General features: G+C 48.7%; 1 protein-coding gene across 2 annotated transcripts in view; it reads right to left on the bottom strand.

Annotated features, from left to right (window-relative positions):
- JAM2 (junctional adhesion molecule 2) overlaps positions 1-25,742 on the bottom strand; it is a 171,605-nt gene that overhangs the window by 47,242 nt on the left and 98,621 nt on the right. For both annotated transcript variants that reach the window (XM_063956373.1, XM_063956374.1), the window contains exons 2-4: positions 23,783-23,848; positions 17,871-17,987; positions 10,737-10,886 (exon numbers count right to left, since the gene is read on the bottom strand). In XM_063956373.1, coding sequence (XP_063812443.1) covers positions 10,737-10,886; positions 17,871-17,987; positions 23,783-23,848 — 333 coding nt within the window. The remainder of the gene's footprint in view (positions 1-10,736; positions 10,887-17,870; positions 17,988-23,782; positions 23,849-25,742) is intronic.

The following is a 25,742-nucleotide window of genomic DNA, read 5'->3' as shown; positions in this document are numbered from 1 at the left end:
TGGCTGGAACCAGTTAAATAATAAATGAACTTGGGAGCGATGAAATATGAACTGAAATGTAGAACTTGAGAGCGGAGAAATAATAATACCGGTGGAGAGTGGTAAAGTGTAGAAAGGACACCGGCCCTTTAAGGGAAGCTGTACTCTGCTGGAAGCTGAGCTGGAAGCAGGTAATGTTGTAGCTGGAAACAGATGAATCCACAATGGATTGGAGAGTCAGGCTACACCGCAGGTGGAATGCTGGTGCGGGTCTCTATGGTGGAAGTCTTGAGACAGGAGCTGGAACCTGGAAGACAATCACAGGAGAGAGACAAACAGGAACTAGGTTTGACAACCAAAGCACTGACGCCTTCCTTGCTCAGGCACAGTGTATTTATACCTGCAGCAAGGAAGGGATTGGCTAGGCAATTATGCAGATTATCAATACTGAGAACAGATTGGTGGAAATGATCAGCTGACAGAATCCAAGATGGCTGCGCCCATGCAGACACTTGGAGGGAAGTTTGGTTTGTAATCCATGTGGTAATGAAAACAGTAATGGCGGCGCCGGCCACCGGAGACAGGAGGCGCCAGGCTGACAGATGCACATCCAACCACGCGGACACAGCGGAGGCCGCGGCTGACGTAATCGCCACTCAGACACTCTGCATGCAGAAGTTCAGGGACGGCAGCGGAGGCCGCGGGAGACGCCATGCCAGGTGTAATATGGCGTTTACTGTGACAGCGTCCCAGAGTGACAGGAGAGGATACAGGAATGTACACATCAGGATAACAGATGGGATCCGGTCCTGGAGCGCTGAGCCAGCCTTAGGAGGCATCTGATGGGTAAGAAATGGCGTCCAGATACCCGGATCGTGACACTTTCTTTGCCAGAAACTAAAGCCATGGAAGACTATATTCAGGAGAACCTAAGCAAAGGGTTTATTCGTCCCTCAAAATCACCAGTAGGAGAAGGATTCTTCTTTGTGGCAAAAAAGGACGGCTCCTTACGTCCATGCATTGATTATAGAGGACTCAACAAAATCACTGTTAAGAATTCTTATCCTTTGCCTTTGATTTCTGTGTTGTTTGATCAACTCCGGATGGCGGAAATCTTCTCTAAAATTGATCTTCGGGGACATATAACCTCATACGAATTAAGGCCGGTGACGAGTGGAAGACGGCCTTCAACACTCATTCTGGGCATTATGAATACCTTGTTATGCCATTTGGATTGTCAAATGCTCCTGCCGTCTTCCAAGATTTTATCAATGATGTGCTCCGAGAATTCCTGGGAAAATTTGTTGTGGTCTACTTGGATGACATCCTGATATATTCACGGTCACTGGAGCAGCATCGAGTCCATGTCCAGATGGTGTTGCAAAAGCTCCGGGAGCACCATCTATACGCCAAGTTAGAAAAATGTGAATTCGAAGTGAAGGAAGTCGCTTTCTTAGGATACATCATCTCTCCCAAGGGGTTCTCCATGGATCCCAGTAAGCTTCAAGCAATTCAAGATTGGGCACAACCTACTAACCTTAAAGCTATACAACGCTTTCTTGGGTTCGCTAATTATTACAGGAGATTTATTCGTTCATTTTCAGACATTGTTGCACCTATTGTTGCTTTGACCAAGAAAGGTGCGGATCCGTCACATTGGTCACCTTCAGCTCTACAAGCTTTTCTCAAGTTAAAAAAAGCCTTTATATCTGCACCTGTTCTTAGTCATCCAAATCCTGACCTGCCTTTTGTTATGGAAGTGGATGCTTCTGAAGTGGGAGTGGGAGCAGTCCTATCACAGAAAGATCCAGTGGATTCTAAACTTCACCCGTGCTCTTTTCTGTCCAGAAAGTTCTCTCCTGCCGAAGCCAACTATGATGTTGGAAATCGTGAACTGCTTGCTATCAAGTGGGCTCTAGAAGAATGGAGGCACTGGTTGGAAGGGGCGAGACACGTGATTACAATCCTCACTGACCATAAAAACTTATCCTATATTGAGTCAGCCAAGAGACTGAACCCAAGACAGGCACGATGGGCATTATTCTTCACTAGATTCAACTATGTGATCTCCTATCGGCCAGGATCGAAGAATCTTAAAGCAGATGCCTTGTCACGAAGCTTCCTTCCAATTCAAAATTCATCCTGCTCTTCTGAACCAATTATTCCTGTTTCCAATATCCATGCTGGTCTTGCTCAAGATTTAGTCTCCCAGATTCAAGCCAAACAGTCTCTTGCACCCATGGGGACTCCCTCAGGACTCCTCTTTGTCCCTAAAGAGTACAGGAAAGCAGTTTTATCTGAATTTCATGTAAAAAGAATCTCTGGGCATCCAGGGATTTCTAAGACTCTGGATTTATTGTCTCGCTCAGTTTGGTGGCCTTCTATGTATCAAGATGTTAGAGAGTTCATTCTTGCTTGTGAGATCTGTGCTCAACATAAAACTCCTTGTAAAGCTCCCATGGGACATCTTACGCCTCTTACGGTTCCCTCAATGTTATGAGCCACGGCTGTGGCTCATTTCCATTTTGCATTTTGGTTATGTATTTTATGTTATACTTCTGTTTATGTTCCCCGTGGGTGTCATGGGGTGCTCGGATCTCACCCTTAAGGAGAGGATACTGTTATGAACCACAGGTAGTGGTTTATTCCTATTTTATGTTTATAAGTTATCTTGCAGGCCAGGATTTCCCGTTGCTCTGTTTAAGAATACTCTTGTTTGCTGCCGGTGGTGAGTCTGTGTAATTGCAGCTTGTTCCCATGTGTTCAGCCTCACCTGGCTGCTAATTGCATCTTGTCAGTTTGGAGTCATGCAACAGGGCAGCTGCATGACATAATTAATTAGGCCTCTCTGTTATATGCTGGCTGAGTGCAATTCACAGACGCTGGTGATATTTCTAGGTATCCAGTCTTCCAGAGTGTTTGAGTTCTGAGCTTGTTCCTGCCAGTTCCTGAGCTCCTGTCTAGCAGTGTCAGTCTAGCTGCTTCCTGTGTCGATTCCTGTCAGTCCCTGTGTCGATTCCTGTGTCTGATCCCGTGTCCTGCCGTGAAGCGTTCCTGTCCAGAAGTCCTGTGGCTTTGCCTATGCCTGGTCGAGTTTCTGGCTTCTTGGTGTCCACCGGCCTGTCGTTTGGGATTCTGCCTGTCCTCCAGTTCTGAGAGTCTGTGTCGGCAGCATTGGGGGTTCCTGTCCGTTTGCCAGTATTTGTACCGGTTCCGTGAGTAGCGGCTTTGCCGCATCCGTCGGCCTAGGCCGCTGTATTCCTTGGTTGTATCTGTCACTGGTGTTTTGCAGAGGGTTCTGCTTATGCTGTCACCGCCGGTACACAAAAGTATTGTGTCGGAGTGTGGTCAGCATTTCCTTTGTTGTACTTTTCCTTTGGCGGCGGGCCGCACATACATTTAGTTTTAGCCTAGTTAGTAGCCCCTGGCTTTGGTTGTTTCAGTTAGAGGGCCCCTTGTTATTACCCTGTCTCAGTTCACTCTTTGTCTCTCCTTAAGACCTGATGGGGCATCGGAGTTGGGCAGACTTAATCCGCCCTTCAAACGCGGCTGCCATGGGCCCAAGAAACCATAGTCTCGCAAGAGTGAATTGACAGCACGGGTAAAACAACGGAGGTAGGGTGCCAGGGGCTATTCCCATTCCGTTACCCTTTCCCAGCATTACGTCCTGGTGCTCTGGACTCACTTCATAACATCTCCCTTGTTCTGAGCACCAGGAACCTAACACTCAAGACCTTGGTCCCATATTTCTATGGACTTTGTGGTTGATCTTCCCAAGTCATCGGGGTACAATACCATTTTGGTTGTGGTAGACCGGTTCAGTAAGATGGCTCACTTTGTTGCTCTTCGCAAGCTCCCCAGTGCCAGGGAATTGGCAACCTTGTTTATCCAACATATCTTTAAATTACATGGATTACCACAGGACATCGTCTCCGACAGAGGAACTCAGTTTATTGCTCAATTCTGGCGAGCTTTCTGTTCAGCCTTGGATATTAATCTTAGTCTGTCCTCTGGTTATCATCCACAATCCAATGGACAGACTGAGCAAGTGAACCAGTCTCTTGAACAGTATTTCCGTTGTTATATTTCCAAGTACCATAACGATTGGGTGGACCATCTGGCATTTGCTGAATTTGCATATAATAATTTCAGTCACTCCTCTTCATCCATGTCACCCTTCTTTTGTCTCTCTGGGTTCCATCCTAGGTCTAACGCTTTTGACATCCTGCAGCAACAGACTTCTTCCCTTGATCCTGTAGCTCGTCTGAGGAAAATTTGGAGGAGAGTACGTCTGGCACTCAACCAAGTCTCTGTTCGTTCCAAACAATTTGCTGACAAACGACGAAGACCGTGTACTTTTAAAGTGTGTGACATGGTGTGGCTGTCCACTCGAAATATCAAGTTACGCCAGCCCTCTCAAAAATTTGGGCCTAGGTTCATTGGTCCATTCCGGATTATTAGACAGATTAATCCAGTAGCCTTTCGACTCCTTTTACCAAAATCACTTAAGATCAATAACACTTTCCACTGTTCCTTGTTGAAACCACCATTTGTGTCCCAGAGATTTAGAAGATCTCCTTCCAGAAGGCCTGCCACTGTGTTAGTCCAAGGTCACAAGGAGTTTGTTGTGGAAAAGATTCTGGATTCCAAGTTCAGGAGGGGTCAAGTTCATTTCCTCGTGCATTGGAAGGGTTACGGTCCGGAAGAGAGAACCTGGGTACCAGAGCGGTTTCTTCATGCACCCAGACTTAAGAGGTCTTTCTTCTGTGAATTTCCGGATAAGCCTGGTTCTAGGGGTTCTTAACCCCTCTTCAAGGGGGGGGGGGGGTACTGTTACAATCCTGAGCACTCGTGTTTTGTTATTGTTATAATTACCTTTGCTTCAGTTTGTGGAACTACAGGTCACAGCTAGCTCCTGCATAGTTGTCTCCCAGTGCCTTTGCTCCTGCACTCAGCAACTGACTTCACAGGTGTCTGGATTCTGTAATTACAGCTCGTTACCTGAAAACTACTATTCAGCTTGTCAGCCTGCTCAGTCTGCACTGCAGCTGCATGTTATATCAATTACTGGGGGCCTGTCTGGTGCTCACAACTGTTTGGTCCAGCCTGTTCTTTTAAGCCTCTCAATCCCAAGAAGCTTTGCCAGTTATAGCTACTCCATGTGGTGTTCTGCTCTCTGGTTCCTCTCTGGTCTCAGTTCATCTGTCCAGTGGGTATTGCCTTGTTCCAGTATTGAATTCCAGCTTCAACATCTTGCTGACGACTTTAGTCTGCCGACTGCCGTTACCCTGTCTCCAAGTGTCTGCACCCCAGTCCGTCCGTGTGCCGCTACCTCCTGTGTCACCCCTGGAGTGCCTGCTGCTGTTCCATCTCCACAGCCCCAGCGTACCATCTGGCCGTGTGCACCCTGCCACCTTCTCCAGTTCCTGTTTGTTCCTGTGTATCCCTGCGGCTGATCATATACAACACCTTTACCATAACTCTAGTCCAGTTCAGGTATCAAGTGACCCAGACAGGGGGCTGCGACCTGCACGTCGGAAGCCGCGAAGCCCATATCCCCCTGGTGAAAACCTTCCGGCGTGTTAGACTCCGCGCCTCTGTTCTGGGTAACGTCAACCACTTGGTACCTGATCCCGAATTCCGGATTCTGCACCAGTTCCTGACAGTTACGCTAATCTTAACAGGTGGTTACTTTAAGGGCGATATTCAATTCTTTTTTCCCCCTCCCGCACCTGTTCACCCCAGGGGTTCCGAACTGAAATGTGCGAAAAGTGACCCGTTTGGGCATCCAAACAGGATTTTTAGCATCGTGCCCATTGGTTTAATTGAGTTTAGCCGCTTTACGCGACTGAACCCAACTGCTATGGGTGCGAAATGTGTGATAAAATAGATCAATTGAATAACGCGTCATTTTAGACGGGAGATCAGCTGTGATATAACAACTGAATATCACCCTATGGGGTATATTTACTAAGCTCCCGATTTTGACCGAGATGCCGTTTTTTCATCAAAGTGTCATCTCGGTAATTTACTAAGCACTAATCACGGCAGTGATGAGGGCATTCGTAATTTTTTGCAAGGTCAGGTAAAAAATTACGAATGAATACACCATCGGTCAAAACGCGGCTGTTTAAATATGAATCTCGGTCATTTACTAAGAAGTGCAAAGCAAAAAAACACAAAACACTGCCGTGAAAAATTACAACTCGTAAAAAAGTCCTAAAAAAAAACAGACCTGCTTTTTTTATCCGTGATTTGAGATGCATGCAGGGATCCATGAGATCCGTGCATGTATATCAGTGGGAAGGGGTGTGAAAGTGCTTATTTTTGCTAAAAAAATTGCGTGGGGTCCCCCCTCCTAAGCATAACCAGCCTCGGGCTCTTTGAGCCGATCCTGGTTGCAGAAATATGGGGAAAAAAATGACAGGGGTTCCCCCATATTTAAGCAACCAGCATCGGGCTCTGTGCCTGGTCCTGGTCCCAAAAATACGGGGGACAAAAAGAGTAGGGGTCCCCCGTATTTTTAAAACCAGCACCGGGCTCCACTAGCTGGACAGATAATGCCACAGCCGGGGGTCACTTTTATATAGTGCCCTGCGGCCGTGGCATCAAAAATCCAACTAGTCACCCCTGGCCGGGGTACCCTGGGGGAGTGGGGACCCCTTCAATCAAGGGGTCCCCCCCCCCCAGCCACCCAAGGGCCAGGGGTGAAGCCCGAGGCTGTCCCCCCCCATCCAATGGGCTGCGGATGGGGAGGCTGATAGCCTTTGTTGTAAAAGAAAAGATATTGTTTTTAGTAGCAGTACTACAAGTCCCAGCAAGCCTCCCCCGCATGCTGGTACTTGGAGAACCACAAGTACCAGCATGTGGCGGAAAAACGGGCCCGCTGGTACCTGTAGTACTACCACTAAAAAAATACCCAAAAAAATACAAGACACACACACCGTGAAAGTATAATTTTATTACTTACATACACACATACATACATACTTACCTATGGCCCCACGCAGGTCGGTCCTCTTGTCCAGTAGAATCCAAGGGTACCTGTTGAATAAATTATACTCACGAGATCCAGGGGTCCAGGCTCCTCGGGAAATCCAGGGGTAATCCACGTACTTGCATAAAATAAGAAAACGGAAAGCCGAGCCACGAACTGAAAGGGGCCCCATGTTTTCACATGGGACTCCTTTCCCCGAATGCAAGAAACCCACTTTGCCTTCTGGCTAAGTGGGTTTCTTCAGCCAATCAGGGAGCGCCACGTTGTAGCACTCTCCTGATCAGCTGTGTGGTCCTGTCCTCACTGACAGGCAGCACACGGCAGTGTTACAATGTAGCGCCTATGCGCTACATTGTAACCAATGATGGGAACTTTCTGCCCTGCGGTTGACCTAAAGTGACGTCACCGCTGAGCAGAAAGTTCCCATCATTGGTTACAATGTAGCGCATAGGCGCTACATTGTAACACTGCCGTGTGCTGCCTGTCAGTGAGGACAGGACCACACAGCTGATCAGGAGAGTGCTACAACGTGGCGCTCCCTGATTGGCTGAAGAAACCCACTTAGCCAGAAGGCAAAGTGGGTTTCTTGCATTCGGGGAAAGGAGTCCCATGTGAAAACATGGGGCCCCTTTCAGTTCGTGGTCGGGACACCGTTTTTTTATTTTTGGCAAGTACGTGGATTAACCCTGGATTTGCCGAGGAGCCTGGACCCCTGGATCTCGTGAATATCATTTATTCAACAGGTACCCTTGGATTCTACTGGACAAGAGGACCGACCTGCGTGGGGCCATAGGTAAGTATGTATGTATGTGTGTATGTAAGTAATAAAATTATACTTTCACGGTGTGTGTGTCTTGTATTTTTTTGGGTATTTTTTTAGTGGTAGTACTACAGGTACCAGCGGGCCCGTTTTTCCGCCGCATGCTGGTACTTGTGGTTCTCCAAGTACCAGAATGCGGGGGAGGCTTGCTGGGACTTGTAGTACTGCTACTAAAAACAATATCTTTTCTTTTACAACAAAGGCTATCAGCCTCCCCATCCGCAGCCCATTGGATGGGGGGGGGACAGCCTCGGGCTTCACCCCTGGCCCTTGGGTGGCTGGGGGGGGGGACCCCTTGATTGAAGGGGTCCCCACTCCCCCAGGGTACCCCGGCCAGGGGTGACTAGTTGGATTTTTGATGCCACGGCCGCAGGGCACTATATAAAAGTGACCCCCGGCTGTGGCATTATCTGTCCAGCTAGTGGAGCCCGGTGCTGGTTTTAAAAATACGGGGGACCCCTACTCTTTTTGTCCCCCGTATTTTTGGGACCAGGACCAGGCGCAGAGCCCGATGCTGGTTGCTTAAATATGGGGGAACCCCTGTCATTTTTTTCCCCATATTTCTGCAACCAGGATCGGCTCAAAGAGCCCGAGGCTGGTTATGCTTAGGAGGGGGGACCCCACGCATTTTTTTTTATTATTTTACAGTGTTTAATTAAAAAAAAACAAAAAAAAAAACCCCAGCACGGATCACACAGATCCGGCCGAGATTGATTGTAAAAAAAGTCGGCAGTGTTTTGCTAATCACTGCCGTAAAAATAGGTAAAAAACCACGAATGACATCGACATCGGAAGAAAAGAAAAACCCGAATACGACAGCTTAGTAAATCCATCGTAATCAATTCAAAAAGTTGCAGTTTTACACTGTCAATGTCAGTCGTGATTGAACTTGAACATGATTCTGAAAATTACGAATCTTAGTAAATAAACCCCTATGTGTCTATTTACAAATGCACAGTTCAACTTCTCTTACACTTTGTGCTGCCTATAACTTTCCTCTTGGTTTAGTACTGATCAACCAGCTAATAACACATCCTTTTCCCTGTAAAAGTATAGGTTAATTATAATTATCTATACATTCTCTAAAAAAATTTGTAATAATATATTATTTATTATAATATATTATTTGAATATCATTAGGAATTACACAAACTGTTAGAACACATTGATAATTCACCACATTGGGATAAATGGAATAGCCTGCGACTTACAGGCATCGTTGAGTTTACAGCTAGCCTGCCCGATGTTTTAAAGCAGCAATAATTTAGAAAGTTAAAATGAACAGAGTTTTGTCTTTTAAATTATTTCCGCTTTAAAACATCAGGCAGACCCACCTGAATCGCATCATTGCCTGCATCTCGCAGGCTATTCCATTTCCCCATTGAGATTCTCCAGAAGAACATTTACAAAAAAACAATTCTGGGTAAGAAACAAAAATGAATCCTGCCAATGAGAATAAACAGATCACGTTATCACATATTTTAAGATAAGAAAGTGTTACAGCATTTGAGTCATTGGGGTCTATTCAATTCCTGTCAGATCCTTTCCGACAGAGAGGATCCAACAGTTCAGTATTCAATTTGCGTCGTTTTCGTCTACTTTGGTCCCGTTTTCGACATGCCAATCCGACTATTTTTAAAGTCGAATTGGCATTGTCGTAAATATAGGCCAAAAACCTGTTGAAAATGCCCGCAAACTGGACAACGTACGTGTATCGGCAGCGAATTCTCTTTTTTCGACATTGTAATTTTTATCCAACAGTCGGAAAAATGCCAATGTTATTGAATAGGTCGAATGCAAATTCGACCTAAAACTGTGGAAAAGTGCGGGTTTTTCTAACTGTCGGAAAAACCGGCACGAATTGAATGGACCCCATTATTGTAATCCAGTTTAATAACTTAAAAAAATATCAAATATATTTATTTATACTTTTTTTTTTTTTGTCAGGATAGTAACAACTAAAGTAGAAAAAAGTCAAGATTTTAATACAACATTGAAAAAAAAAAACCTTACCACCACTTTAATATAGCAGCCAAAGTGTCAGTCAATATGTCACTGCATTAATAAATAATTTCTTTTGTTTAGGAATAAAATATTTTAAATTATAGCTGTAAGTTAATTTTTTTTTTGTATTATTTAGAATTTTTTAAATAAACTTTAATTTATCTGTAATTTAATTTGTATTATCTTTAATTTATATTTATACACAGAAAATAGTTGTCATTCGTAAATTCCCTAATATACGACCACATACACACATACATTGGGGTATATTTACTAAGGTGTGAGATATTTAGAAGTAGAAATGTTGCCCAAAGCAACCAATCAGATTCTAGCTATTATCTTCTAGAAGCAGATAGCTGATTCATAAGTGGAATCTGATTGGTTGCTATGGGCAACATCTCCACTTCTAAAAAACTCACACTGTAGTAAATATACCCCATACAGTATACTAGGGTTAATTTTGTCAGAATCCATTTAACCTACCAGTATGTTTTATTTTTTTTTATTTTTTTTGGGGGGAGGGGGTTGAGTGAGGAGGAAACCCACGCAAACATGTACAGGACATACAAACTCTGCTCAGGTAGGTCATCTCTACAAACTTAACTAATAATCTCAGTGCTGAGGTAGTAGTGCTATCCACCACACCACCATGCTGCCCATAGAGCACAAACATGTTTGTGAAGGGAAAGTAGTTCTCACGTAAGCCGGGAGGGTCATTCATTAAGACAGTGGTGGCATAGGGAGAAAGTAAGTCCCAAAACTAAGGATAGAAAAATCTTGTGAGGCATAAGGGCAACAAAAAAAATAAAATAAAATGAACATCAGTGACAACAGGTATCTGCAGGGTTTAGTCCGTACACGTAGAAGCATGGCATGTCGTCGCAATTCCAGGCCCATCAGATACACATCACTCTATATATCATGGAGGTCTCTTACCTAAAACGTTTAGATTGATAGTGATTTCTTGAAAGTTTTTCTTGTCTTGAGGTGCGCTGATTTCACAGCGATAACTCCCAGCATCCTCTCTGGTGAGATTTCTAAACCTTAGGCTTGCACCCATCATCTCCACTCGCTTCTGGAACTCAGCTGTTAGCACAAAGAAAAGACGGAACAATGTATGCAATTCGATACAATTTTTTTAAATTAAACAAGTAAACAGGCTTTGAGGGGTCTATTTATTAAGCCTTGGATGGAGATAAAGTGGACGGAGATAAAGATAAGTACCAGCCAATCAGCTCATAACTGTCATGCTACAAGCTGGGCTTGAAAAATGACAGGAACTGATTGGCTGGTACTTATGGGGGATACGTACTAAACAGTGATAAAAGTGGAGAAGTGAGCCAGTGGAGAAGTTGCTCATGGCAACCAATCAGCATTGAAGTAACATTTATAATTTGCATACTATACAATTGTACGGAGCAGCTGATTGGTTGCCATAGGCAACTTCTCCACAGGCTCACTTCTCCACTTTTATCACTGCTTAGTACATGTCCCCATTTATCTCCGTCCACTTTTTCTCTATCCAAGGCTTAGTAAATAGACCCCATATTTTTTAAATCTCAAATTACAGTTGAGATAAACATACAGACTTCTTCACAATGCTATGCTAAGTAGAGGTGTATGAGTATTCAGGGTCATTAATGAAGGCACAAACGAAAAAAAAGGAGGGGTAGGTGGGCGCTAGTATAATGGCTATAAGACACCTGAAATGCTATTACTGTTCTCTGGCAGCAGCTTCCCAAAGTTGAGGTGCTGATCCTCAACCAAAAAATTCACAGAACAAGAAACACTCAGAGAAGCGCTACCATTAGACAGCATTAATAAAATTTATTATTAAAAATATTTGATATATAACTATCACAATTCAGTAAATAAACCAAGTATCCTGTGGTATAATAAACTCGTGTAATATACACCAAACATTAGTAGCTAAAGATAGTAACAAATATAAGATACATTGTAAAAACTCCCTTGGAAAAACGTCACCACCTGTATTCCGGATAAAGATGCAGCATTTATGCTTAACTGATGCTTCTTAAATTAAGCTCCATGCATGGGCTAATTGGTCACATAAATTTATTAGACTAGGTGATTCATCGCGCCCTACGGGCGCTCTTCACACCGTCGGTTGGGGCTACGCCCCGTTAACCCCTGCACGCCTTTGAACATACACAGGCCAGTAGATAGGTGGTCAAGAGGTGCTGCGGGTGGGGAAGGGGAGGGTGTGGTAGGTCCGCGAATGGGGGAAGGCAGAGCCAGATTAAGACCATGGGGGGCCCGGGGTGCTTTAGACAGTGGGGTCCCTATTGAAGAGAGGGGTGGGGGGTGCACCTATTAACGGGGCCTAATGCCCACCATGCGCCCTTGGGCCGGGAGGGCCCGACTATAAATGGCTACGGGCCGAGAGGGCCCGACTACATACCCACAGGCCGGGAGGGCCTGACTGTACCTACGGTCCTAGTGCCCGATCCCTGACGGTCTAGGGAGGAAAGGGGGGGTGAGTGAGAAACCACCTCACTGAGGCCTCATCTGGTCCGGGTTATCTTCCATCGGGAGCACGGCGTCTTCCGGCCTTTTCAGCGGGCACCGGAGCTCTTCTCCCTCCATCGGCTGTTCACCGCTCTTCAGCGCGGCCTCCCTCTTCGGCTCTCGCTTGGTGTCTTCTGCGCTCTTCCGCGCGGTCGTCTTCTTCGGCTCCCGCCCGGCATCTGACGTCAGATGGCGTGGGCAAGGCCAATGACCCGGCGAGACAATCTGATTGGCCGGCGCCCCGCGAGCCATGATTTAGAATCAGAATCAGCTTTATTGGCCAGGTGTACTCACGTACACTAGGAATTCTTTGTGGTACAATGCATCGCCAAGCAGCAACATGAAGGGGGAATACATAGCATACGAAGGGGGAAGAACATAGCATACATTACACGTATGAGTTGATACTGCACATTGCAACTGTACAATAGACTCAACATATTAGACATATTATACATGTAGGACTAAACACAAAGGCTGCTTGGCAGAGCAGCACCGAGGCAGCCATCCGCGGCGCCAACTAGAACTCAAACAATGCACATAATACAGAAGATTTAAGTATTACATCAAAAGATAAACCACACAGACAATAAAGACAGAAAGCATAATGCAGGGTTGGTGTAAGCATTTTGGGTAATAACCTCCAGGGGTTGTGTATTCCACCCTCACAAGGTACCAGGTGCGGCAGCCATCTTAGGCGCTCTGCGTAGGATTACCCAGGGTGGAATAGTCCACCCCTAGAAGAGAACACAAAACGGGGAGATTGCAGAGTCCTTAGGTTCAGAGTAGGGTTCCAGTAAAACCATCAGGTCCATGTATTTTTCATCCCATCCACAAGTTTACCAGATGAGGCAGCCATGTTGGGCGCACTACGAAGGTTACACAGTGGGAGATGAGCCATACAAGGGCCAAATGCATTCACGGGAAAGCTGACACGAGTGTAGGAGTATGCTATACCCTGCATGGAAAGATCCAAATGAAGCACACCCTGCCCATGGAGGAACCATCCGAGGCAGCCATGTGAGGCGCACTGTGTAGGTTACTGCTGGCAGGGTGTGCAACCAATGGAGGTACACATTACAGGAATAGCACACAGTGGGGGGAAAGTACCCTGTAAGAAGAAAGAAGAGAAAGACACATTTGCAGGAAAACATTAATTTGTGAAAATGATAAATGTCCTGGTCTCATGAGAGCAGTGCGGGTGGGTGTGAGAGTGTGGGGAGCAGTGCGGGTGGGTGTAAGAATGTGGAGTGCACACTAATGTCCAATGGAACTGACCCAGCAAAATCTGGTCCTGATGCGCACGCCCCTCAGTTCCCTGCTCAGCTTGAGGGGTAGTCTTGGGGGCAGTCATGATGTTCTTGGACAGAGAAGTAGCAGGCATTGGTCCTGGTGTTCTCAAGGCAGAGATGAGGAGAGGCCACATGATGGTCCCGAGTTGCAGTGTTTGGGGAAATTGTATTATTCGAGATTTTAGCGTAGTCCAAATCCACTTGCGGACGGCGCCGGAAAAGAGCTCCCGCCGCCAGCGCTTCAGATTGGCTGGCAAAACGGCGCCAAGTTTGAAGCGCCGCTGCCCGTCGCCACTTCCAGTCTGGTGCAGGGAAACACCTGGTCCCTGCACCGGAGCTCTGATGTGCCCTGGAACACAGGTCACATCTCTACAGCACTACAGATCGGATCGGAAGAGAGATCCGATCTGTGGTGTGGCAGGGGGCCCTTTTGGAAAGGGGGGCCCGGGGATACGTATCCCCGGGACCCCCCCTTAATCCGGCTCTAGGGAAGGTGTGGGTGGGGGATAGGGCCGGAGGTGCTGTGGTTGGAGGAGTGGCGGCTGCGGGGGTCCGGATGCGCTGCGGCAGGGGAGGGGTGTGATGCGGGTGTGGGTGATACGGATGGGGGAGGGGGTGGGAGTGCCGTGGGTGTTGGAGGGACGTGTGTGGGGGGTGGATGTGGTGGATGCTGTGGGTGGGAGGGGGGGCGTATGTGGTGGATGCTGTGGGTGTCGCGGGTGGGAGAGGGCCGGGTGGGGTGGAGCATGGGGGGGGGGGGGGAGAGGTGGGTATGGGGGGGGGGGGTGTGCAGGGGTGCTGCGGGTGGGGGAGGGGGGGGGGGGTGCTACGGGTGGGGGAGGGGTGTGTACTGCGGGTGGGGGGCGGATGTGGTGGATGGTGTGGGTTCGGCAGGTGGGATGGATAAGGGGGTGCCGCGGGTGGGGTGGAGGGTGCGTGGGTGTAGGGGGGGGGAGATGGGTGTAGGGGGGGTGCCGCGGGTGGGGGAGAGAGAGGGTGGGTTTTTTGGGTTGTGGGTGCTACGGGTGGGGGATGGATGTGGTGGGTGCCACGGGTGGGGGTGGGGGAGTGGTAGGGGGGGTTCTGCGGGTGAGGGAGGGGCGGGGGGTGCTACAGGAGGGGGCGGGAGTGCTGCGGGTGGTGGAGGGGCGTGTGTCGCGGATGTGGTGGATGCTGTGGGTGCCGCGGGTGGGGGAGGGGTGGGGGATGCATCAGGTGGGGATGGGGACGGGAGTGCAGTGGTTGGGTGACGGGTGTGTGCCGCGGGTGGGGTGGATGCTGTGGTTACCGCGGGTGGGAGGGTGCGGGGTGCCGCGGGTGGGAGGGTGCGGGGTGCCGCGGGCCATGTGGTGCGGGCGGGAGGGGGACGCAAGCCGTGTTCCTTGGGTGGGGGGCTGATGTGTTGGATGCAGTGGGTGGAAGGAGGGCCGTGCGCCGCGGGTGTCGCGGATGTGGTGGATGCTGTGGGTGCCGCGGGTGGGGGAGGGGCGGTGGGGGGCAGGGGGGAAGAAGTGGGTATGGGGGTGGTGCGGGCGTGCCGCGGGTGGGGGAGGGGTGGGGGGTGCAGCAGGTGGGGGAGGGGACGGGAGTGCAGTGGTTGGGTGAGGGGTGTGTGCCGCGGGTGGGGTGGATGCTGTGGGTACCGCGGGAGGGAGGGTGCGGGGTACCGCGGGTGGGAGGGTGCGGGGTGCCGCGCGCCGTGTGGTGCGGGTGGCCGCGCGCCGTGTGCCGCGGGTGGGGGGCTGATGTGTTGGATGCTGTGGGTGGAAGGAGGGCCGTGCGGCGCGGGTGGGGTGCCGCGTGTGGGAGGAGGGCCGTGCGGCGCGGGTGGGGTGCCGCGTGTGAGAGGAGGGCCGTACGGCGCGGGTGGGGTGGAGGGTGCGTGCGTGTAGGGGGGGGAGATGGGTGTAGGGGGGGTGCTGCGGGTGGGGGAGAGAGAGGGGGGGTTTTTTGGGTTGTGGGTGCTACGGGTGGGGGATGGATGTGGTGGGTGCCACGGGTGGGGAGGGGTAGGGGGGGTTCTGCGGGTGGGGGAGGGGCGGGGGGATGCTACAGGAGGGGACGGGAGTGCTGCGGGTGTTGGAGGGGAGTGTGGGGTGGAGGGTGCGGGGGGGGGAGAAGTGGTGCGGGGGTGCTGCGGGTGGGGGGTGCAGCAGGTGGGGGAGGGGACGGGAGTGCAGTGGTTGGGTGAGGGGTGTGTGCCGCGGGTGGGGTGGATGCTGTGGGTACCGCGGGTGGGAGGGTGCGGGGTGCCGCGGGTGGGAGGGTGCGGGGGGCCGTGTGGTGCGGGTGGGCGCGGGCCGTGTGCCGCGGGTGGGGGGCTGATGTGTTGGATGCTGTGGGTGGAAGGAGGGCCGTGCGCCGCGTGTGGGAGGAGGGCCGTGCGGCGCGGGTGGGGTGCCGCGTGTGGGAGGAGGGCCGTACGGCGCGGGTGGGGTGGAGGGTGCGTGGGTGTAGGGGGGGGGGGGGGGGGTGTAGGGGGGGTGCTGCGGGTGGGGGAGAGAGAGGGTGGGTTTTTTGGGTTGTGGGTGCTACGGGTGGGGGATGGATGTGGTGGGTGCCACGGGTGGGGGAGGGGTAGGGGGGGTTCTGCGGGTGGGGGAGGGGCGGGGGGGTGCTACAGGAGGGGACGGGAGTGCTGCGGGTGTTGGAGGGGAGTGTGAGGTGGAGGGTGCGGGGGGGGGGGAGAAGTGGTATGGGGGTGGTGCGGGGGTGCCGCGGGTGGGGGAGGGGTGGGGGGTGCAGCAGGTGGGGGAGTGGACGGGAGTGCAGTGGTTGGGTGAGGGGTGTGTGCCGCGGGTGGGAGGAGGGCCGTGCGGCGCGGGTGGGATGCGGTGTGCAGCGCGGGTGGGAGGAGGGCTGTGGGCGCGGGTGGGATGCGGTGTGTGCCACGGGTGAAAGGAGGGCCGTGCGCCGCGGGTGGGGTGAATGCTGTGGGAGGGGGGGCCTCCGGACTGTGCGGTGACGGCGAGTCCGGCTTACAGTCCCCGCTCCCCGGCTGCAGGATCACCAGGGTACGTACAGGGAGTGTACGGGGAGGAGAGAGACAGGGCACTGGGCGGAGACGGGGCGGGGATGGGCGTACCGAGGGAGGGGACTGTTCCTGCCCTGCATGCAGCCACTGTGACTCCGCCCAGCGTTACGGGCACAGAGTCACAGATTAAGGCAAATATATAGGAGATGTTTCTTTGGAAGTCCATCCACACTTAAAATGATGTACACTTGAACTATCCACCATTTAATAAACAGCTTGAGTGCTCACAGTCTCATCCAAATATAAAAAGGCTTTTTATGGGCAGCTTATATGGACATATTTCCATGCATGATGCAGTGACTTTTAAGCTGGAACCGCTATTTGAACAGTCTCGTGCAAAGCTTACCCAGGCCTTTAATGGTGGAGGAATTAACCGCTGTCTCCTTCCTGATAGTGGGCGCCGGCTGCTCACACCGCTGTGCAGCGGCACAGAAGGAGCTGTCAATAGCACTGAATGGGTGGACTTCTGATGAAACAGCCCCTGTTCTCGAGGCTGAGAAACGCGTCAAGCATCCCGCCCGACATTCTGTCCGGTATCCTGGTCATCATCAAAGACTCAACACACAAGCAGTGTGCTTCGGCGGCTCCCGCCACGTAACCACGAGCGAACGGCTTCTGGTCCGGATCAGCCGCGCTCCGACATTGTCCTGTGAGTCCAGCCCCCATTCAGTGCTACTGACAGCTCCTTCTGTGCCGCTGCACAGCGGTGTGAGCAGCCAGCGCCCACTATCAGGAAGGAGACAGCGGTGACGTTTTTCCAAGGGAGTTTTTACAATGTATCTTATATTTGTTACTATCTTTAGCTACTAATGTTTGGTGTATATTACACGAGTTTATTATACCACAGGATACTTGGTTTATTTACTGAATTGTGATAGTTATATATCAAATATTTTTAATAATAAATTTTATTAATGCTGTCTAATGGTAGCGCTTCTCTGAGTGTTTCTTGTTCATTAATGAAGGGTATATTTATTCACAAAGCCTAGAGAAGTGTTAGCTCTTATTACAACCCTGATGAAAGCACAATAATGTGGCTTTGTTGGGCAATCTTATGCTGATATATAGGCTAGACAGAACACTGCGTCCATATTAACTGTGTCCAATGCAGCTGTAACTTCTCAGTGGCTGATGTGATGAATGGGATTCCAGTGATTCATTAGGTATAGAAACATACAGCACATATTCAGTGTTTAGGGAAGGACGATACTTTACCTGATAGTGAGTTATTAAAATAGACAAAGGAGGCAGCTCCATTGAGGGCAGTTTTCTTCCATTCTAATCTGTGCTGTTGCTCCTTCTCCAGTCTGTATTTGCAGGAGAGGATGGTTTCTGCAAGACAGCAAAATCATTTTGATCACATCTCAGTCTTGGTGGTGTGTCCAAAATGTGTATCTGAGGTGGAAGCAGCCATCTTGTGTGTTCGAGTTGATGTAGAAGACAGTAGATTTGCAAAAGAGTAAAAGTCACCGTGGTTACATCAAGGTCACACATTAGTTACCTGACCTCCACATCAGCAGACAACTAGAAATATCAATCAGAAAGCAGGTATTTATAAAAGTTACCAGTTGTTTGGTGTACACAGGCCTTCAAGTCAAGAGGTACCCACACCACACATCTGAACACATTGCATTTACATGTCCGTCTTGCCGGTTGACTGTCTACAACATTTTTCCGGTGATTCCTTATGAAATATGGCGCAGCGGACATATTTTTGACGAGATCACCTCAAGTAAGGCAAAGACTCCATATTTCCAAAGACAACACTGGAAGTATGGTGCATGCGTAGAAAGCAAGGTGGCTTAGGGGTCTATTTACTAAGCCTTGGATGGAGATAAAGTGGACGGGGGAAAAAGTCACAACCAACGAGCTCCTAACTCATTTTTCAAACACAGCCTATGACATGGAAGTGAGGAGCTGATTGGCTGGTACCTTAACTCCATTCCCTTTGGGCCTAATTCAGACCTGATCGCTGCTGTGCACAGCAACCGATCCTGTCTGAACTGCGCATGCGCCGTGACGCAGTGTACCGGCGCATGCCAGACAGCCGACGGCCGTCTCAGCCCTGTGATCGCCTCTATCTGATTGATAGGCAGAGGCGGTTGCTGGGCAGAAGGGGGCAGGCTGGCGGCGTTTTGGCCGCCGTTTTAGGGGCGCGGTCCGGACAATGCAGGCGTGCCCGGACCGTGCAGGGGGGGGGCAGGCTGTGGCGGCTGCATGGCGTCACACGCAGCCGCTGCAAATCCGGACAGCAACGAGTAGCTCCCTGCCAGCACGCAGGAGCAGCACTGGTAGGGAGCTACTCTTAAAGTACAAAAGCATCGCCCAGCTTTTGTACTTTTGCGGCGGGGTAGGGACTGACATGCGGGGCGGACTAGACCTGTGCTGGGCGTCCCCCCGCATGTCAGGGAAGCTGATCGTAGATGTGCTAAATTTAGCACATCTACGATCAGATCTGAATTAGGCCCTTTATCTCCATCCAAGGCTTAGTAAATAGACCCCTAGGTCTTTATGATTTTCTGCACATGCGCCAGTGCCATTTGTTCCAGGGGGGTGCGGCATGGGCTTCTGTACACTGCCCCCCTCCTGTCTTATAACGCACCTGTCAGAAACATTAAATGCTTCAACAAGGAATATATTTAGAATTGGAGATTCCAAACCACAAACTTTCACTTCCTGAAGGGGGGAGAGAAACTTGGGACATTTTTGTTGCCGACTAAACACACGGATCATGGATAAGCGCATCAGCAGCAGACACTCCCAGGTATGTCTGTGGCAGAGGTGGTTTTCAGTGCGGCGGTCTTGCAGGATTGAAAGCGCAGGACCTGTTTACAAAAACTGACTGTTCAGAGTCAGGTTATTCTAGGTAATTATTTATGAAGAGATGCCGTATCTTTCATGCCACAAATTCACCTCTGCTCAGCAATTCAGCTAATCAGAGGGGAGCCACCATAGATTGTACGTCTGCGGTGGCAATGAGACTGGAAGGAACCATCTTTCACATACATTATTTAATTCAGGCCAGGTCACCGGAGTTGGGAAAAAAGTTTAAAAAGTAAATAAAAATGGACTAGACCAAAGTTGGAATAAGAAAGATAAGTAGTGCTGTAATGCATGATGTGATCTTTAGGGAAAGCTCAGAATAAACTGCTTTTGAGGTTCACAATCAGACAGTTTAACACAGACTTTACAACGTGATCCTCTTTTCACGTCACGTTCTTTCAGCTTTTTTTATTTACACTATTTTATTTCTTTTGGGGGATTTTGTATATTGTAATGTATTGCAAGTGATATTTTACACTTACTAGCGTTATACCATTAAAAGTTATGTTTTATTATGTAGATATTTCTGTTTCATTTACTGTGTTGATTTTGTACTTATCATGTTGTTCCGGCATCAGCTGAATAAATAGTTATATAAAAAAAAAAGATTGTGTGTGTGTGTGTTTTAAATACTTGCTGATAAGCAAGAGACTTTTTTTCTTACCTTAAAAACTTGTTAACTCATGATACATACAGTATAAGACAAAAAAAAGTCCTTTTAATTATATCAGTGGTATTTATTATATATGACTTTCCAGCTGGTGCACAAGTTCCTTCCCCTTTAATCCCTGATTACAGAGCGGAACGTATGTAAAAAGGAGAGTATAAATTGTGGTGCTGAAACCGTAACACCGCACGAGAGATTCAGAGTTGTCTTGGGGGGTCATTCTGACCTGATCGCACACTAGCTATTTTTTGCAGCGCTGCGATTAGGTCAAAACTCGTCAAAACTGCGCATGCGTATGCACCGCAATGTGCAGGTGGGTCGTACGGGTACAAAGCGGATTGTTGCTGGGCGAAGGATTTAACGAAGAATCCATTCGCACAGCTGATCGCAAGAAGATTGACAGGAAGAAGGCGTTTGTGGGTGTCAACTGACCGATTTCAGGGAGTGGTTGGAAAAACGCAGGCGTGTCCAGGCGTTTGCAGGGCGGGTGTCTGACGTCAATTCCGGGACCGGACAGGCTGAAGTGATCGCAGCGGCTGAGTAAGTTCAGACCTACTCAGAAACTGCACAAAACTTTTTTGTACCGCTCGGCTGCACAAGCGTTCGCACACTTGCAAAGCGAAGATACACTCCCCCATAGGTGGCGACTATCTGATCGCAGCGCTGCAAAAAATAGCTAGCGTGCTATCAGGTCGGAATGACCCCCTTGGTACGGAACTCGCAATATTTAGCAAACTGCGCTTGCATTGTGGCCTGCATACTTACAGCAATTACAGGTGATCCAGAGTCATACGGATCTCAACTTGCAACTGAATGGGTGTGACTGGGTGGCAATGGGACATCACACATTGCACACGTTTGCTGTGTATTCAGAGACCTGGAATTGGATCTCTCGCATGAAGGACAGGTCTGGTGTAAATGCATGCACCAGGTGAAGAACAGCAAGTGGATGAGGACAGCATACCTCCCAACCTTTTGGAAACAGGAGCCGGGACTCTGTCACAGCATCTATTCCCCTTGACTGTGGGACACTGCGGCCCGCAGGTGGAAAAGCGGGACAGTGCCTGAAAAACGTGACTATCCCGCAAAAATCAGGACAGTTGGGAGGTATGGGACAGTGTAGTCGCATAGATGTAGTCGTCTCAGAAGACAGATAGAAATCTGCCTTTATTTACCTACATGGAAAACAGCCGGGGCCGTGGCCGCTTTATGGGGCTAATTCAGACCTGATCGCTGCTGTGCGTTTTCACACAGCGGGTGATCAGGTCTGAACTGCGCATGCGCAGGCGCCGCAGTGCGCATGTGCATGCTTGAGATGCTATCGGCATCTCAGCCCAGCGATCGCCTCTGCCTGATTGACAGGCAGAGGCGTTTGATGGGCGGGCTGGCGGCGTCTGCCCGCCATTTTGGGGGCGTGGTCCAGGCAACGCAGGTGTGCCCAGACCGTGGGGGGGGGGGGGGCAGGCCGCAGTGGCTGCGTGATGTCACTCGCAGCGCAGCAGGAGCTGCGCTGGTAGGGAGCTACTCCTCATGTACAAAAGCATTGCCACCGTGCAATGCTTTTGTACCTGTGCGGGGGTGGGGGGCAGAGCCAGACATGCGGGGCGGACTAGCCCTGTGCTGGGCGTCCCCCCGCATGTCTGTGAAACAGATCGTAGATGTGCTAAATTTAGCACATCTACGATTGGGTCTGAATTAGGCCCCATGTGCAAGTCAATCAGGCCCATGCAGAGACGGATTGACCTTGCAGTTAAATATTTGCTGACACAGAATAAAATGTACAGTGAGGAGAAAACTATAATAGGCTGAAGGTTTCCTGAAGTTTACATGTGAATTAATATGTCTGGGGAAGTCCAGAAGGGATGTCATCAATATCCTGCCCACCATGGTGGAAACACGGGGGAGGATGTGTGCTACAAGAAAATGGCTGCCGCTCTCCAGCACACTGATGCACATATACCCTGAGACATGTCCAGCGAAGCAGTTAGCTAACACTTGCAGCACCGGGCAGTACAGTCATTCGGCCACTGCAGCCATATTTTATTGATATACTGCAGTGATACAAATTTTTTATTTTGTAAATGAATCAGTCTTATGGACGCACATTAAAAAAACAGGCCTGCCTGTTATTGAAGCAATAAAGATACTCGTAATCTTCGTATGAAGTGTAAGGACCGAAGCACTTAGCAAACAGGAATGATTGAAAATATTGATTACCGAGTGACTGATGTACCCAGGCTGTTTATCAAACTGGCAGAATTCCTGACTGCCATCGCTGTCTTTCACTGAGAAATATATGTTTTGTCTTTAAAGGGGTTCATTCAGACCGGGTCGCAAGCAGGCGATTTTTGCACTGCTGCGACCAGGTAATCGCCGCCTACAGGGGGTAAGGGAATTCGCTGTGCAGGGGTGCGATCGGATGTGCATAGAGCTGTTTGTGCAGTCTCTGCACAGCCCAGGACTCACTCTTGCCGTGCGATGATCGGGGCCGGAGCTGACGTCAGAAATCTTCCTTCCAAATGGGTGGACACGCCTGCATTTTCCCGGACACTCCCTGGAAACGGTCAGTTGCCACCCCCATACGGCCTCTTCCTGTCAATCTTCTTGCGATCGCCGGTGCGATCTCTTTCTTCATTCATCCTGTCGCTGTACGGCGATCCCCGTCACCGGGGAAATGACGTGCCTGCGCACTGCGGTGCATATACGCATGCGCAGTTCAGACCCGATCGCTGCTGAGTAAAAACGAACAGCAGCGATCGGGTCTGAATGACCCCCAAATAGTGGAAAAGTGAGCCAGTGGAGAAGTTGCCCATGGCAACCAATCAGTTTGATGTACCATTTATCAACAGCATTCTATAAAATATTGCGTATTGTAATCAAACTATACCGCCACTAACTGCATGCCAGCGCTTTATTAACACCGTACACATAAATAATTGTGACTATAAACGCAGAAGATTATGACCCACAAGTCCTATTGTGCAAGCGCTGCTGTCGGCCTGCGCACATGCGAGCCAACGGGGAGAAGTAGTAGTGGACAGAGAGGATAATTTCAATCCCTCTCACGGGAATTCTGTGTAAAGACGCCCCTAGGCTTACAGTAGTTTTTGGAAGTCTGCATTTGGTGTTAGTACATCCCGTCCTATGTGAGTGTCAACTGTTATGCCCAGGGAAGCTACTGTCTATGGGGTGTATCTATCAAACAGTGATATGCATTTTCTCCAGGTTTCCGGTGGCTACAGTTACCTATAGTTATCGATGAAAATGGGTGCATCTACATTATGTCTCGTGTGATATGCAGCGATACACAATGCTGCCACTGCACCACCATTGGCTAATAAACCCCTATGTATCATACTGGAAAGTAACGCTGGAAGATGTAAATAAAAAAAAATCTATCAAAGCAGACCACTCATTTCAATGGTGCTAACCCTACAATGCATGTTTAGGGACACTTGTCCTCACACAACCAGGTGCATGACCAAACGGTAACACAGTAATACTCCACAGCCAACCACAAAGACAACATACATGCAGAGATACTGAGTGTATAGAACAAGAAGTAGTACTGAGCAGGTGATTGATATGTAAGCACTTGTCAAAGTTGGACATAATATATTGTTTAAGTTTAAGGTACCTCCAAACTCAAGTTCTTTCACATTGAGATTGTCAGATTCCAGGATCACAGCTGAGGCTTGCCGACCTGTGGAAACATGAAGAGACAGTCACTACCCGGTCACCAATTCTGCAGGAGACACAGTTCTTAAATAAAATAAAAGCATAAGAGAGGCTAGAGCATCTCTTTTACTGATTGATGGTTTTGGCACCGTTAGCATCTCCTGTGGGTGGACATAACCAAGCACTCTGAGCCTCTATTCCTTCCTGTCACACTATCTGGCCAATGTTAGCTGAGGTAAGTACACACTACCCACTGAGTATGAAGCTGAACGAATGATTAACGGGAAGATTTACCAAAGCTAGCAGAGAGATAGTACCAACCAATCAGCTCCTGTCATTTTTCAAACACAGCCTGTAAAATGGTAGGAGCTAATTGGTTGGTACTTTATCTCTCTCCGAGGTTTGATACATCACCCCCTAAGGCAGTGGTTCTCAAACTGTGTGCCCTGGCTCCCTGGGGTGCCTCGGGACGCTTGCAGGGGGGCCCTGGATTGGTGGTCCAGGACTAATTCAAATGAGTTATGGTCAATATATTAGGCAAAACCAGTGCTGGTGGCTATCAATCATAACATATGTGGACAAAGAGAAGCAAATCTTGTCCCTCACCACACAATTAAACCTAAGGGTGACATATAAACACAATTCACTTAATTTAATATTTCTTTGTAAATCCCTCAATAAGAAACTTTTGGTCTAGGTGGTGCTGTAAAAAAATTCTGATACTCTAGGGCACCCTGATTAAAAAAAGTTTGGGAACCACTGCCCTAAGGGATAGATAGATAGATAGATAGATAGATAGATAGATAGATAGATAGATAGATAGATAGATAGATAGATAGATAGATAGATAGATAATGAGATCAGTAGATAGACATAAGATAAGCTGACTATACAATTATCTTGCAGATCATCTGCCAGATCAGGCTGGTTGGAATGAAAATCTGGTAAGATGAGAGCAGATGACAATTGACCATTTGCTTCCAAAGCTGAAAAAATTTACAAAAGCAGTCGCTTATGCAATTTGGTTAAATCCCTGATTTGACCAGTCTGTCTGAACAACAGGTTTGGTCCATTTTCTAGTGTGGCTCCGCCCACAACATGGCGCCCTCCTCTGTGTGTAGCTGGACAGGTGCCCAGTACCTTGCATTTTATTGTCTAATCCTATGTAGCTTTCCACAGAAAGAACATATGAAACTCCATGTGCTATTTATCACCAATGAAATGTTCTCCTCTGCAGTAACCTTCATTACTCAGCTCTCCTACACTCACATGTGAGAACCTCTGTCTGTGATCCATACCCTGACAAAGCAATTTGTGTTAGTTCAGTAGTCAGACACATAGCCCCAGGCTTGTTTTCCACTGCAAATATCTTATTCAATGACCCTAAATTACGGAGAGACACTGCTCTGGAATACTGCTACTGTTTTTCACCTCCAATGGCATATTTAAAGAACGCGACACACTTTTAATTAGAACTTTCATGCAATTATCGTACAGGGCTTAGAAGAGAATGCAGGATGATACACGGACTCTGTATTTTGGCAGTGGAGCTCAGATGTTGAGATGTAAATAATTGATTCAAGAGGGACATCAAATAAAATGTTCATGCTTGACGAGCCAGCAAGCAAGCATGTGATCGAATTAAATAGACCCGTCTTTCACAAAGCCCACTGTGAAAACTAACCACGCATCATCACTTTGGGAACCCAAAGAAAAATTAATTTCCTACCATTCTGAGAATAGCTGCATACTGAAACTTCTGTAAAATTCTTTTATTTGAAAATAAAGCAAAGAAAGGAATGGGTATTAGCTTGGCATCTATGCTGGTAAGAATTAGGGATGGCCATTGACCATCGATGGTTCCTAGCCATCAATAGTTCCCTCTCAATGGTAAACAGATTTACTATCATTGGGAGAGG

Source organism: Pseudophryne corroboree, chromosome 2 (assembly GCF_028390025.1).
Source record: "Pseudophryne corroboree isolate aPseCor3 chromosome 2, aPseCor3.hap2, whole genome shotgun sequence".
Lineage (NCBI taxonomy): Eukaryota > Metazoa > Chordata > Amphibia > Anura > Myobatrachidae > Pseudophryne > Pseudophryne corroboree.
This window is presented reverse-complemented; position numbering and strand designations above follow the sequence as displayed.